General features: G+C 43.2%; 1 protein-coding gene across 2 annotated transcripts in view; it reads left to right on the plus strand.

Annotated features, from left to right (window-relative positions):
• Positions 1-16,115, plus strand: part of ANO3 (anoctamin 3) — a 955,742-nt gene that overhangs the window by 480,190 nt on the left and 459,437 nt on the right. For both annotated transcript variants that reach the window (XM_073658056.1, XM_073658057.1), the window contains exon 2: positions 9,281-9,475. In XM_073658056.1, the coding sequence (XP_073514157.1) occupies positions 9,281-9,475 (195 nt within the window). The remainder of the gene's footprint in view (positions 1-9,280; positions 9,476-16,115) is intronic.

Consider the following 16,115-nt stretch of genomic DNA (forward strand, 5'->3'; position numbering starts at 1 on the left):
TTTTTGAGGAGGGACAACATATTTTACCTTAAGTGAATGAAAGCCTGGATGTATCCATAGAAGCTTGTATAATATCTGCAATTAAATTCTTAACCTCAAAGCACTCACTAAGACAACCCCTTCTTATATAGAAGCTGAATAATCACTCTGATCAACAATTCATTGTTTTTGCAATGGAATGCTAATTTAACCAAACTGAACGAATTGATCACATTTACATGCTAACTCTTGTTCTTCTCTGAAAATGTTGCAGAACCCTAATTGTACCCCAATAAGTTAGTGTATTGACATAAATATGATCAGTGTGGAAGCCCCTTTATCCATAAATCAGCAGTTTGTTTAGAAGAACAACTGTCACTTTTTGAACCTTGAATAGAGATGAGCCAACATGTTCGGAAAACATTTGCCAATTTTAAATTTGGCACTAACATTGCACATGATGCTGATATTTTGCTGATATTCTGCTCCATCCAGGGATCCACATTAGAAAATCTAAATTTTTTCTGCTACTACCGTGCTTCAGAAACTAGGCCACATTTGAGCTTTTATTTCTTTTGTGCTGATATTCTGCTCCATACAGGAGTTAACATTACAAAATCTCAATTTGTGTTGCTAATAGCGTGCTCCAGCCACACTATCTGAGCAAATAAATACTGATTGGTAATTTAGTGACACATGACTGACAGGTCTGGGCAAAGGTTTGGTAAACAGCTGGCTAACAGAGGGGAAGGGTACAAACAACATGACTGAGAAAAAGCGAGGTCGTGGTGGATGGGGGAATAGGCTTGGTGTTCAAAGTGTATGTAGGGTAGATGGTAATGTTAGTGAAAGCTCCACTGAACAAACACTGTCACGTCCTATCCAAAGACAAATGACAACTTCTGTTACTGGACGGGCTACTCCACTCTCTTTCTTTGGCAGCCACACAACTGGACGCCTTGTAGACAAGGGCCAGAAAGAGCATCTGCTGCAGTGGATGGCAAGTACTGCATCATGTGGCCTCTCTTCCTCTTCCTCCACCTCAACATCACACACAGTGCAGTCCTAAGAGGTGGCACCCCAATTACCCTTGCTTCCCCCCGCATCACAACTCTCCAACCAGCCAACTGACTGTAGGGAACCACAGATGGGCGAGTCTGCAGAGCTGTTCACACATTCTATGCCATGGGGATTAAAGATCTTCTCCAAAGATTCACAGACTTAAGAAGAGGAAAGCATCTGCAACGATGCCCAAAATTTTTTTCTGTTGGTTCCGGAGTTGGACGAAGTAGGGTCTGAGCAGAATCTTGACCCTCATCACCAGACGTTAACACCTGAGGGGGGTAGTGATCCTGATTAGACTCAGATATCTGAGGGGCACACAAACTGTACTGTGCTGTCAGGGCAGGAAGAGGTGGAGAATAACTCTCAGGGTGAGGAGTGGGAGAATATATAAGATGATGATGAGGTTGTAGAGCCCACTTGGCGTGAACCAAAAGGCTCGCAGCTGATTAGCTCAGCAGAGGAAATGGAGGAGGAGGAAGATGAGGAGGTTACATTGCGTTTTCCCACACAGACACTGAGTGATGCAACGACGCCAAGCACTGCATCCACAGCCACAACTGTGGGGTGACAGGTAGATTAGTTGGCCAGCAGAGCATAGGATAGATTTGAGGGGTGAAAGAGTATTAGAAGGGAGACCACAGAGCAGGAGGTTGCCGTAGTCGAGGCGGGAGATGATGAGGGCGTACACCAGTGTTTTTGCAGATTCATGGTTGAGGGATGAGCGAATATGGGAGATATTTTGGAGTTGGAGTCGGCAGGAAGTAGAAAGGGCTTGGATCTCAGGTTTGAAGGAGAGATCAGAGCTAAGCTTGTTGGACTGGGGAGAGAGAGCAGCTATTGATTTTGATGGATAGGTCAGTTGGGGGAGTTGAATGAGATGGTGGAAAGATGATGAATTTGGTGATACTGATGATACTCAGATACCTGAGGTGCACGTGGATTGTACTGTGCTGTCAGGGCAGGAAGAGGAGGAGAATGACTCTCAGGGCGGAGAGTGGGAGAACAGGGCAAGGGCGGCAAGGGTTGCCTAGCCTTTGACACCACAAAGGATGGCACAACTCACGCTATCTTGCAACTTTGTAAAGAATGACATATTAGAGGCAAAAGTTGCAATAATTTGACTGCTACATGCATGAACTGGCACATGCACGATCAACATTCCTTAGTCTGGGAATCTCACTGCAATAAAATGCTGACTAGCGGGCCTCACCAACCACCATCCGCCCCATCAACCGCATCTCCTGCTCCTTCCTCCTCCATCACCGTGGCAAGTGTTCTCAGACTGGTTTCCATCCGCAGAACCTCCATTTGTTTACCCACTACACTTGGGGTGAGTGAGAACCTGTCAGATATTATGGAAGTGGAAATGCCTGCAGTTTTTGTTTCACCGAGCACACCACCACATGTTTCTCAATCCACCATAAGATCTCCGCCTGTACCTCTCTCACAGTTTAGCAGTTTGTCATGTTCACCCTACTCCACCCTCTCTCAGAACAGCAGCCATGCCTCGATCCTGCAGTTGTGGTTACATAAAGGATTGTTTCATCCTACACATGCCAAAGCTAAGAGCTTGAACTCCACCATCTCCTATCTGTTGGTCACTGAAATGCTGCCTTTCCGCCAGGTGGCTATAGACGGTTTCCGAAAGCTGATGGCTGTTGCAGCCCCTCAGTACAAGTTGCCCAGTTGCTATTACTTCTTTAAGAAAGATGTGCCTGTGCTACAAAAACATCACCCATTCCTTGAAAAAAATCTATGTCTGCCAGGGTGCTTTTCACTACAGACACCTGGACGAGCAAGCACGGCCAGAGGCATTACATCTTGCTGACTGGGCACTGGGTGACTCTGGTCATTGTGGGGCAGGTCTAAGAAGGGGATTCTCCACAAGTATTGGAATCCCCAAGGCTTGTTGGCCAAACCTCTTTATGTAACACTTCCTCCACTGGTTCTGCCTCCTCTTCCTCATCTAGGGCCTCCACCTGCGCCCTCAACTTGTGCCTTAATGAGACACACGTTCCAACAGTGCAGAGAGAATCCCCCGTACTGCACAGGTGGGGCTCAACCACAATCAGGCAGTGTTAAAATTAATATGCTTTGTAGATCGCAGTCATACAGCTCAACAATTGTGGACAGCTATCCAGGCCGAGTTTTAGCAATGGCTGTCTCCATTGAACCTGGAGCCAGGGAAGGTCATGTGCGAACCTGGTGGCGGCCCTATGCCGGGCAACTTCACCCGCATACCTTGCATTGCTCACATCCTCAACCTGGTGATACAGCAATTTCTCCACCACTATCCTGGCCTGGATGCGCTGCTGCAGAAAGCACGGTCTCTGTGTGCTCACTACATCGCTACAGAGGTCTTTGGCCACATCGGTTAATCTGTTGATATGCGATGTGCTGACACGGTGGAATTCCACTCTGCACATGTTGTAGCGACTGTGGCTGGAGCGATGAGCCCTGACACAGTTTCCCATTTTGCATAGCCTGGGCCAACACAGTTGGACATGGTGAAAATCATATTTGTGGAGTGGGCACAGATTAAGGACCTCTGCACCCTTCTGCACAGTTTCGAAATGGCTACTAAGATGGTTAGTGCTGATGATGCCATCATCAGCATCACTATGCTGGTCATCTACTTGCTGGAGCACACTTTGAATAGTGTGCAGGAGGAAGTGGTGGTCCCAGAGGAAGAGGAGGTAGCAGAGGAGGATGCGCAAGGGATAACAATATCTCTAATTTCCAGACTGTCAGCGCACAGGCATGTGCCAAGGCAGGGTGGATTACAGTGATCGAGGGGGGTTTGTGGTACCAGACAAACTGTTAGTGAAGATGCAGGAGCCGAGGAACAAATGGAGGAGGACGAGGAGGAAGAGTTGATGGGCGCAACAGTCAGGAGATGAAGAGGATAATGCGGCTTATCACTAACAGGCAGGTAATTGAAACTTACCTGTCTGTTGTGCTCTGCGCTGTTCTTCCCCGGCACAGAGCGGTCACAGAAAGCTCCTGCTGGGATTCTGAAGCCATTGCTGATGTCACGCTTACAGAGCAAAGGTTTCTTTTCCACTTCGATCTGTTGTTTGGGCGGGACTTCGGATGTCATTCTGATTGACAACTGGATCCCCGCTGCCTAACTGGGGGAGGAGGCAGGCAATCAAAATGATGCCAGAAGTCACGCCCTGTCGCGTCACAGATGCAGCTAAAACCCTGGCAGGAGCAGTCTGTGACTGCACAACAGGCAAGTAAGTTGCAATTGCCTCCCTGTTAGTGCCTAGCCACATTTTTTGTTTGTAGATTCACCAACACAGCAATTTACAGGATTTCATCTCCTGTAAAGCATTGTACATGGCGACATTTCTGCCACCATTCAGAGCGAGATGAGCAATTTATTGCTCCTACATTTATTAGAATCTTCAACTTATCTATTAGGTATTATATTGTATATAATATTGGAAGTAGTTATGGAGTATTATAGAGGTTGTCCACTATTTTTACATTGATGAACTCTCATCAATTTTTGATCGGCCGGTCTCTGACACCCGGCACCCCTGCTGATCAGCAGTTATCGGTGTCGACAGTGGCAGCCGCCGGCTGAAAGTAGTCACTTATGGAGCTGCCCGTCTTCTGGTCTTGGCCACCGCAGGGTACTACACAATCGCCTCCTATTGATTTGAATAGGACACAAATGAGTAGTACCAAGCCTCAGCCACTATCGTAAGACTGCCAGCTCTGCAAGTGAATACTTCCAGCCTGCGGCCACTGCCAATTACACCGATAACAGCTGATCGGCAGGGTTGCTGGGTGTCTGACCACAGCCGATCAGTCATTGATGACCAATCCTGAGGATAGGTCTTCAATGTGAAAGTAGCGGAAAAACTCTTTAATATTTATCTGATGACTAAAAATTTTTGTACCTTTACAGAACCAGGATGGGAATGTTCTGCTCAAGAATAATGGTGTTCTTAAAAGAAAGGCAGCCCCTTAAGAAAAAATCTGACTAGGATGTTCTTGTTGTGGAAATTTTTTGCCACTCAGGACAGATCTGATATTTGTTTCCCTCATTTCTCTTTCTATGACACTTCTGCTGATTTTTTATACACTTGTTTCCTTTCCTACAGCTCATTGATGTAAAGGTCCGTTTACATTGACCGACCGCCGATTGGTAGAGTTTTACTGATCAGTGGTCATTTGTATGCCTGCAGACCAAAGTAAACGATGTACTTACTGAGGGATGTCCACTGGATTTCTACTAGATCACTCAGTGTGCATATTCTGCCAAAGTTCTCGGCAAAGCAAGTCCTGTTTACATCTGAGAATGATGATTTTTCTTGCCCTGCGGAAAAGATAATCACCCTTTTTGCTTGTACATAAGGTGATTGGCAGACTGTTTACATGGCAAAAAATAGTGAAAAAAGTATTTTTAATAGCACCCGTTCACGATTATCTTGCAGTGTAAATGCAGCATAACTCTTTGGTATTTATGCCTGCAGCATGGAAAACGTAAGAATAAACTGCAGTTTTTAATATTCTAGCAGTTGTTAGAGGTCACAGCTAGATATTATTCAGCAAGTGATAACATGTCCTAGTAAAACTTATGTAAAGTCTCTTGTGTTTATAGAATTATCGTGATTCCTGAGTACACAGAGTAACTTTGAGTGCAGTGGTGTAAGCCAGGTATCCCCAGAGTCCCAATAATCTTTCTGCCAGAGAAGAAGACGCCAGAGATGATTGAATCTTTTGAAATTCAGATTTGCAAGGTTCAGCAAATTTTTCCCAAAAATTTGATTTGTAGAAAGTCGATTCACCATGAATCGTATTACTGCAAAACCTGCATTTACCCTGAAAAGGTGTGTGTAACATTTTAATGTCTAGTAGAACTGTGTCCAACCCTTTTCAAGTTCTTCAACACTTTAACAGCCTTAGTAATGTCAAATCAATCTCACCATACAAATGGATGGTAAGCTGGTAGTAGCCAACAGCACATTTAATAACTTAGTGCACTGACAGATTTTTCATGTTTTTAAGGTAAAAAAAAATGCCAAAAAATTACCATTTTTTGTCATTTGTGATCAAACCAACTGTTCTGTGCAGTCACTGAATCAAACTGACAAAGTCTCTGTCAGAGGTACCATCATCCTGCTATGACTGAGACAATTGATGTCATTTTTTTTATGCTACTTTGTCCATTGCCATCGCCACCTTTTCTTTTACCGTACAACACAATAACTTTTGACAATCTTTTCAATCCCAATTATTTAACCATGGCCAAGAAGGACATAATAAGAATGCTAGGTACTGGTATAGAAAGCAAAATGTGGCAGCAGACTGCAGAATAGGTGTGTCATTTATGGTTGTCAAATAGAACCAGTAAAACAGGTGCAGAAAAATAAACATACACAGCCTAAACTTTTTTTTATTTAACATAATTCAACTTCTCTTTCAAAAATTGATATATTAACAAATGCTAGGTAGGTACACATCCAAATTGCCTGCACTTACAACAAAGCTTTCCACTAGTGTGGTACATTCAGATGTAAAATTTGACTAGTAAAAGAGATGTGCAAAAAAAATTGATTGCGGCACGCACACTTTGTGAGGTAGACAGTTGCAGTTAAAAATGTGGATATTTGAACATTTTCTTTTTTTTTGTTATAAATCAATTATTTCTCTTTCGTTAAAAGGATTGCAGAAGAAATGTAAAAACTCACTGCAGTTGCTTGTGCCATATAAGCACACCTTCTCTGACACTGATTAAAGATTTTTTTCTTCTGTATAAAATATTGTGCTTTCTTGCTGTTGCTTCTAGTGCATTAAAAATGAAGTAAACACACTTGGAATTGTAATTAAAATGCAGCAGGACAAAAGCCAGATAGGCCAAATGACTAAATGCCGGTGACAACATTATTAAATAATTAGACTGGCACTGCTGCTGACAACTCTTTTCTCCTCCTATCAATTGAATCCTTATATTAAACACTTACTACTACAGTTATCTTCCTCAGTGCTACATTTGTACAACACATTGCTGTCTGGATAAATTCATCAAAGTTTTAAAGGGGTATTCCCATCTCCAAGATCCTATCCCAATATGTAATAGGTGTAATAATAATAATATTAGCAAATACCTCCAATTAGAAATGTAGTACAATTTTTCTGAATCACTATGTCTCTTTCCTCATGTGCAGGCATTGCAAGACCTTAGGTATCCATGGTTATGACCACTAGCAACTAGCTAACTATCACTGTATCAATGGTCGTAACCATGGATACCTAAGGTCCTGCAATGCCTGCACATGAGGAAAGAGACATAGTGAATCAGAAAAGCCATTACTACATTTCTAATTAAAGGTATTTGCTAATATTATTATTATTATTATTACACCTACTACATATTGGGATAGGATCTTGAAGATGGGAATACCCCTTTAAGGCTCTCTCTTGCTATTTCTATTGCTCAGCTGTTAGCTCTGATGTCCTCTCACTAGTTCAGCTTCTACACATGTTATAATAGTTCCTCCTGAATGGCTGCATTCCAGTGGTCACGTCTGATGTCATGTAAGCCTTTTGTGACTGAAGAAAGTGGAAGCATTTTTTTCCCAATTTGCAAAAAATAAAATACAAACTGTTTGAATTCGCCAGGGCCTCCAAATTTCATAAAATTTGGTAAAAAATTAGATTTGCATTTAATGGATTTGCTCATATCTAGAAGTCACCACTATTAAATAGACACATGATTATAGATTTTGCATTGGTGTCCAAGAGCCTGAAGACAAATGTGTGTCTACTAGTTCATATATCCTCCTTTCTATCACAGCAATGTACCATACAACAAGCGCTATGTTCATTTTTTCCTTTCGAGTCATTTTTCGATCACTGGACGTAATAGCCAGCTGTTGTCTGTCATCATACTGCACATATACATCACTCCCCAAGATGTGGCCCAAACTAGGAGGAATGATAGGAGCTATAATTGCATTAAAATGTACTTAGACATTTCTTCTAATTAGTTTAACTACATCTGTCTTCATCCATGCTTCTTTAGTCACAATGCTTGTTTATTCTTAGTATTACAGTCTCCCGGTCTCCAGAGTGCCCACAGCTCCCTCTGTCACCCAATGAGTCTGTGCTTTGTCTTCTTTCACTTGTTTTCATCTCAGTGATGTCATGAACTGAATTTGCCAGCCACAGACTATATAATCTCTCTTATTCATGCCGTTCTCTCCTTTTAATCAGGTCCTCCGTGTTGTTCTATGCACATAGTTTATTTCTTTGGATTTTTCCTTGTAGTGTTTTATTACAGCTGCAAGCCTATAAATATACATCATCATGCAAGCAGAGAGATTTATTTCACCATGCAAGCACTGAGACGTATGTCACCATGCAAGCACTGAGACGTATGTCACCATGCAAGCACTGAGACGTATGTCAGAATGCAAGCACTGAGACGTATGTCAGAATGCAAGCACTGAGATGTATGTCACCATGCAAGCACTGAGACGTATGTCAGAATGCAAGCACTGAGACGTATGTCAGAATGCAAGCACTGAGACGTATATCCACATGCAAGCTCTGAGACGTATGTCACCATGCAAGCACTGAGACGTATGTCAGAATGCAAGCACTGAGACGTATGTCACCATGCAAGCACTGAGACGTATGTCACCATGCAAGCACTGAGATGTATGTCACCATGCAAGCACTTAGATGTATGTCACCATGCAAGAACTGAGACGTATGTCACCATGCAAGCACTCAGACGTATGTCACCATGCAAGCACTGAGACGTATGTCACCATGCAAGCACTGAGACGTATGTCACCGTGCAAGCACTGAAATGTATGTCAACATGCAAGCACTGAGACTTAAATCCCCATGCAAGCACTGAGACATATATCCCCATGCAAGCACTGAGATGTATGTCGCCATGCAAGCACTGAAATGTATGTCACTATGCAAGCACTGAGACATTTGTCACCATGCAAGCAATAAGACATATGTTACTATGCAAGCAATAAGATGTATGTCACCTTGCGAGCAGGGAGGTGAAATGTATGTCACGATGAAAGCATTGAAGGACACATTTCAACAGCTTCCATCTGCATTTTTGCTACCTGTTACATATGGCAAACTGCACTATATAAACCCTTAGTTTATTCTAGAGTTTCTTAACAGCTATTAAGCAGCTTTATAAAACTGGACAGCAAAAGCCAATATTTTTTTTTTCTTTTTACTGTATTAGGTATGTTTAAAAGCAAGAGTGGGACAGACAAGGAACACCAACTGAAGCCATCTAGGAGAAGTATGCCATGTTTAGCCCAGAGCCAAACCCACCCTCAACATCTGAACAAGCAGTCTTCAGTGCTACAGCAGAACAGAGTCCAACCTCAACCTGATAGCGAAGGATCCTCAGCGGTCGATGTAGAGCCTCAACAAGGTAAGACCTATTGATTCTTAACATAATAATAGGACTCAAGGTCAAGAGACTTGGGAGTTGAAGGACAGTTCTAGTCTGTGATCTGTAAATGTAGGGTCAGTACATAGTTTAATAGAATAACCTACGAAGACCAAAAATTATACTTACTGGATGTGCAATAAACCAAAGCAAATATGGTCAGGCAGTCACAGATGTAAAGGTTGTTCTTATATCTGTTGAATGTTTTTATGTATTTTTTTATGTTTTTGATAACTGTCTATGTTGAAGCAGTATTGATATTTCTTTTCCTTTTCCCATTGTTGTGATAATGATAACATGTATAGTTAATATGAGATTAATGACATGGATTTCTTTCTATTGGGAATTTATGTTGGCAAATTATAGCTATTTTATTGCCCTCAGGGACATGGGAACACTTGGTATACTCGAAGCCTTGCTTACATAACCATGAAAAGCTGCACATTATAATACACATCACTGGATATTTTCCACTGGCATGTTTCGATAATATTTTTCTCCAAATATGTTAGTACCTATTATATCGAGATGAGAGGTGCCACATAGATCCTTCTTCTCTCTGCCTGCGTAAGGCATCTATCACAGCACCATAGTTCTTTCTTTTGTATTAACTAATAAAAAAGAGGTTCTTCAGTAGCTGCTGTATTGTTTGACAGCTGTTGCGAAAGAACACAATACGGATGTTCCAAAACTTCTTGTTGAAAATAATGAGGGACAATCAATAACAGATAAGTGTCTTCCCATGGTTCTTCAAAAGTGTGTTCTGCAGCAGCTGGTTTGTACTGTAAGTAATAAAGTAAAGAAGTCTATTCAAATGAAATTCCCATATAAAACTCTGATCAATCGTTTGTACATTATATAACTCAATTTACCAATCAGCCAAAATCAACAACACCAAACCAGCTGTAACAGTGACTATACAGTATTATGTGTCTATCAATAGTGCCTCCACTCATCCGACGCGCGTTTCACTGATGCTTTGACGAGGATCAATCGCTACATTATATAACTCGATTTACCAATCAGACATAATCGGTTGCCGAAAATTTAAGGCGTCCGTAATTTTTTTTTATTCTGAAGAAACTTATACAGATTATTTTGACTGTAATTATCATCATTTTACCATTAATGCAGCCAAAATGTTCATATTACAATTATGAGCCGGAAATTTTTATCACTTATAATAAATTGTGGATTAATACGGTTCTACAATTTGTTCGTAAAAAATCTTGTCTGTCCGTGTTTTTTTTTGTTAAGCTGTCCAGAAGTAATAAAAAGTCAAGTTGGCAACCCCGGCCATAACATTAAAACTACCTGCCTAATGTTGTGCAGGTCTTTTCCCACTAATAAAACAGTCCAGACTGCACTTCACATTACATAGAGGTTTTAAGGGTTTTATGATTTATTATATGCACTTCACAAGTCATATATTGTTCTCCTGTGGTATCTGGCATCAAGGCACTAGCAGATCTTTACTGGATTAGTCCCTCAATTACAAGTTATCACCTCTGCACAGGGTAGCAAAGTTTTGTAGAGGAACCCATTGCCTTTCTACTGAACTTTTAGAATGCTTTCCTCAAATACTTAACTTGGGCATTTCTGACTCTTAGACCATGTTCACTAGTTCAGTATTTGATCAATATTATTTGTAAGCCAAAACCAGGAGTAGGTGAAAAATACAGCAGTGGTGAAGTGTTTCTATTATACTTTTCCTCTGATTGTTAAACTCCTGGTTTTGGCTTACAAATACTGAGGTAAAATACTGACCAAATACTGAACGTGTGAACCTGGCCTTAGGTTGGCTGCAGACGGGTGTATGAGAAATTGTCGGAAATTCGCCAAGAGAACTTAGACGACTTTTTCTAATTTGCATCCAATTTTCATCCATTTGAAACCCGTGTGATTTCCGTTTTCATACAACTACATTAAAAAATATACGTGATCACTAGTGATGGGCGAGCACTAAAATGCTTGGGTCCTCGATGCTCGGGTCGAGCACATTTGAATACTCGGGTGCTCGACCCAAGCAACGAGCCCAATGTAAATCTATGGGAAACTCGAGCATTTTTCAGGTGGCTCCCCCCGGCAGTCTGCAGAGGGCCTAAAAATTGCCCAAATCGATGGGAACAGTGCTCAAATGACATGGGAACAGCATGGGGAAGACCCCTGGAAGCATTTCTGACTCCCAGGTCACTGCTGTCAACAACGTTGTCAGAGGTATTACGCCACTTTTACGGACTCACAATAAAACATACAAAAACGAAACCAAAATGGATTTTCCTGGGAAATATGTTAAGGAACATCCTTTCCAGGGTAATGACTTGTATATAAGGAAAAATAAATAACCAAAAACAAAAATACTCCTCCACACCTTGGGCTATGTTCTCACGTAGCGTTTTTGATGTGTTTCTGCACTTTTGCATTGCATTCAACCAAGACAAATGCATTCACTGGGAAATGTTATTTTAACATTTTACAACCTTATCTGGCCATGTGGTGTGTGACACATCATCAGACATATGCATACAGTGCTGAAAATACATGGAAACAGCATGGGGAAGACCCCTGGATGCATCTCTGACTCCCAGGTCACTGCCTAAAAGTGTGCCCATCATAAGTGATCCTTGGCGCATGCGAAGATGCCTCCCGCCATGCACCTGTCATTGCAGACTTGCAACAATCACCGTCCACGTCCTTGTCCCAGTGCAGCGTTCAGTTGTCCCTACCCCATTCCTTGGAATGCAAGCGCAAGTATGCAGCCAGCCAGCCACCCACCCACAGGCTGCAATACTATACTTCCAAATTTTTGACAGCTGCTTGCACTTGAAATGTGGCCTTTTATGAGGCGGAAGCTGTCCACAACCTTATGGCAGCGGTGACCGGTTATCCATACCCGGTCCCCAGCCGCCACTATTTGTCCCGGTGTCGTCTCCGCCTTCCACAAGCACAGGTCCTACAACATTACCCGTGCCCTCCCCAGTGAACTTGCTGGGAAGGACCGCCTACCCACAAACACGTGGTCAAGTGAATGTGGTCAAGTGAATGTGACCAGGGACGGTACAGAGCAAGTCCACAGCTTTTTTTGCTGAGAGTTGTATTTCACCACAGCCATATTCTTTAGCTTGGTGAAAGGACTTGGGAATCCATAACTACTAGAGCTGTCATTTCTCCCAGGAGGTTCTCTACATCTGCTTGCACTTGAAATGTGGCCTTTTAGGCTCATGGAGGTGGAAGCTGTCCACAACCTCATGGCACCGGCTATACTCGGTCCCCAGCCGCCACTATTTCTCCCGGTATTGTCTCCGTTTTCTACAAGCGCGGGTCCCACAACATTACCCATGCCCTCCCCAGTGCACTTACTGGGAAGGACTGCCTAACCAGGGGTCAGGGATGGTATGTATCCAGTCTACATTAAAAATTCAGCCATAGAGTGTCCGAGAACCTTCCCACACACTTTTCTTAGCCATGGCTGCTTCTCGGCTGGGTTGGACGGGCCCACCAGAGAATCCTCAGGTCGGCCCTGGCTTCTCTATCAGGAGAGTTCATGGTAGGCACAAACTTTGCAGCTGCTATGGGGCTCTTGAGCGGGGGAGAAAGGTGTGCCCTAAGAATCAAATCCTCTAGTGGGCCCAATGTTTTTCAGTCTGACACTGATTCCCAGTAAGAGTTGTATTTCACCACAGCCATATTCTTTACCTCAGTGAAAGGACTGGCATAGAGGGAAACCGTATCTACTCTGGGTGTCCTTTCTCCCAGGAAGTCCTCTAATGCAGCTTGTTACAGAAGCAATGGCAACCCATCCAACATCAGCTCGCAATTGTCGGTGGTGCTTCAACACACAAACATCTTTCTTTGCGCCTTTAATTTCATGATTACAGTGTTGGCAATGGCCTGATCTGCAATGCGGTTTGAGAAATAAAATGCATACGCACGTCCAATCCATATTAAAAAAGCAGCCATAGAATGTTCGGGATCTTCCCACACACTTTTCTTAGCCAGGGCTGCTTCTCGGCAGGGTTGGACGGGCCCACCAGAGAACCGGAGACTCCTCCGATGGGCCCTGGCTTCTCCATCAGGAGAGTTCATAGTGCCGAGGTGAGGCCATGATGATGACAGAGGCCACCATCTGCTTAGTTTTCTGTTACTTGGAATGCAAGCGCAAGTATGCAGCCAAAAGGCCGCAATACTAAACGGCCAAATTTCTGGGCAGCTGCTTGCACTTGAAATGTGGTATTTTAGGCTCGTGAAGGTGTAAGTGTCCACAACCTCATAGCGGCGGTGGCCGGGTGTCCATACTCGGTCCGCAGTCGCCACTATTTCTCCCGGTATTGTCTCTGCCTTCTACAAGCGCGGGTCCCTGAACATTACTGCTGGTACTTTTCTGTGGGAATCTGCTTGCCTCCTACCAGCCTGGAATATTTCCAGTAAACTATGGTACGACACCATGGCAATAGCACTGCTCCCAGTACTAGTAGCGAAGCCATCCTCAATCTCCTTCTCAGGAATTTTATTTGGTAGACTGAGTGGCTGCCCAAATACATTAGTTTCTCACAAAGGAGCTGAAGATAGAGTGGCAGTAGGTGCAAGTTTCTCCAGCCGGTTAGATATCAGAGGGTGAACGGCAGCACATTGGATCAGTGGTTAGCACTGAAGCCTTGCAGCGCTGGGATCTTGGGTTGAAATCCCAGCAAAGACAACATCTGCAAAAATTTTGTATGTTCTCCCTGTTTTTGCGTGGGTTTCCACCTCAGTAAAAAAGCAGCCAAAGAGTGTCTGGGAACCTTCCCACACACTTTTCTTAGCCAGGACTGCTTCTCAGCAGGGTTGGACTGTCCCACCAGAGAATCCTCTCGTGTGCCCTGTCTTCTACATCAGGAGAGTTCATGATAGCGTTAACTTTGCAGCTGCTATGGGGCTCTTGAGTGGGGGAAAAAGGTAAGCCTTCAGAATCAAATCCTTTGGTAGGACCAATGTTTTTCAATCTGAAACAGCTTCTCAGTGGGAGTTGTATTTCACCACAGCCATATTCTTTAGCTCATTGAAAGAACTGGCATAGAGGGAAACCGTTTCTACTCTGGCTGTCATTTCTCCGTCACCAGGTTCTGCCCATTGTCACACATGACCATGCCTGGCTGTATGTGCAGCGGTAAGAGCCACAGATCAGGCTGCTGTGTTACAGCTTTCAACAACTCTGCAGCACTGGGTGGTTTGTCACCTAAGCATTAAGTATGTTATCTTCAGCACAGCCTGTTGCCGCTTGGCTAAGGCAGTGCTGCAGTGCTTTCAGCTTGTGACGGATGTGGTCATTTTGGAGATGGAGGAGGAGGTGCAGGAGCTGAACAATGTGATTACATTGAGGTTACAATGGCGACTCTGTTTTTTATACTAAAGAAAGATCCTACTGTTTTTTTTTTTACGTTATTTTTTAAGACAAATGCATTCACCCGGAAATGTAATTTTAACATTTTACAACCTTATCTGGCCATGTGGTGTGTGACACATCATCAGACACATCCTGTTTCATTTATTATGGAGGGACTCTGAAAGTCACAAAGCCTATTTTTATAGGGCCATCAAGCGGCCCTTACTAGTCTTAACGGGCCAGCAGTCAGCCCTCTTTATTGTTAGAGAGCCATCAGCCGGCTATGCTTTGTTGTTCCCATTATTAAAAAGTGGGTCTCCTATACTGTTATTACGTATGCAGTGACTTCAAGGACTGCCAAAAGTTCGGACGCAACCCAATACCCATTTGAAGAGACATAAAGGAGGGTCTCAGTAAAAAAAATGTTCCCATTATAATGGAGAGGGTCTCCTATAGTGGTAATGTTCATGCTGTGACTGCAAGGACTGCCAAAATTTGGGGAAAACACCACTAACAATTTAAAAACACATAGAGCAGCGCCACAGTAACGACAAATTCCCAGTGAATGCAAAAGTTGCCAAAAATTTGGAGGCACTCCAATGTCCCTTGGAAGAGACGTAGAGGGCCTCATGAAAAATTGTTCCCATTATTAGGAAGTGGGTCTCCTATATTGTTGGCCAATGCAGTGAATGCAAGGGCTGCCAAAAATTTGGAGATGCTTCAATGACCCTTGGAAGAGACGTGGAGGAGGGCCTCATAAAAAAATGTTCCAATTAGAAAGGAGCGGGCCTCCTATACTTGTGAAGCCCATGCACTAAGTGTATGGGCTGACAAGCATTTACCCCTGGGGGGTATACATGAGCATACTGTATAAAAAAATTTTTTTACTGGCATTATAAACACCCTTTAAAAAAATGATGTGGGTGTTGCATCACGGACCATGGTCACCCTGGTGATATGGTGGTGGAGGATGAGGAGAAGGAGGAGGACAAGAGCAAATAGCCCAAATCAGGAAGCGTATACCCATGTGTGGGTGTGAAAAGTTGCATGGAAATACACCTCCCAAGAAAAGACACTGGATTTGAGTTTATGTTACGCTGCTATTATTCGGTGGTGTTGAGAAGTCTGGCCCAACCCAGCCCTTGTTCATTTTAATAAGAGTCAGCCTGTCAGCATTTTCATTTGACAGGCGGATGCGCTTATCTGTTATAATTCCACCAGCGGCACTAAAAATCCGCTCTGTTAAAATGCTGGCGGCAG

Source organism: Phyllobates terribilis, unplaced genomic scaffold, assembly GCF_046119375.1.
Source record: "Phyllobates terribilis strain yellow unplaced genomic scaffold, ASM4611937v1 Scaffold_13__5_contigs__length_258822181, whole genome shotgun sequence".
NCBI lineage: Eukaryota > Metazoa > Chordata > Amphibia > Anura > Dendrobatidae > Phyllobates > Phyllobates terribilis.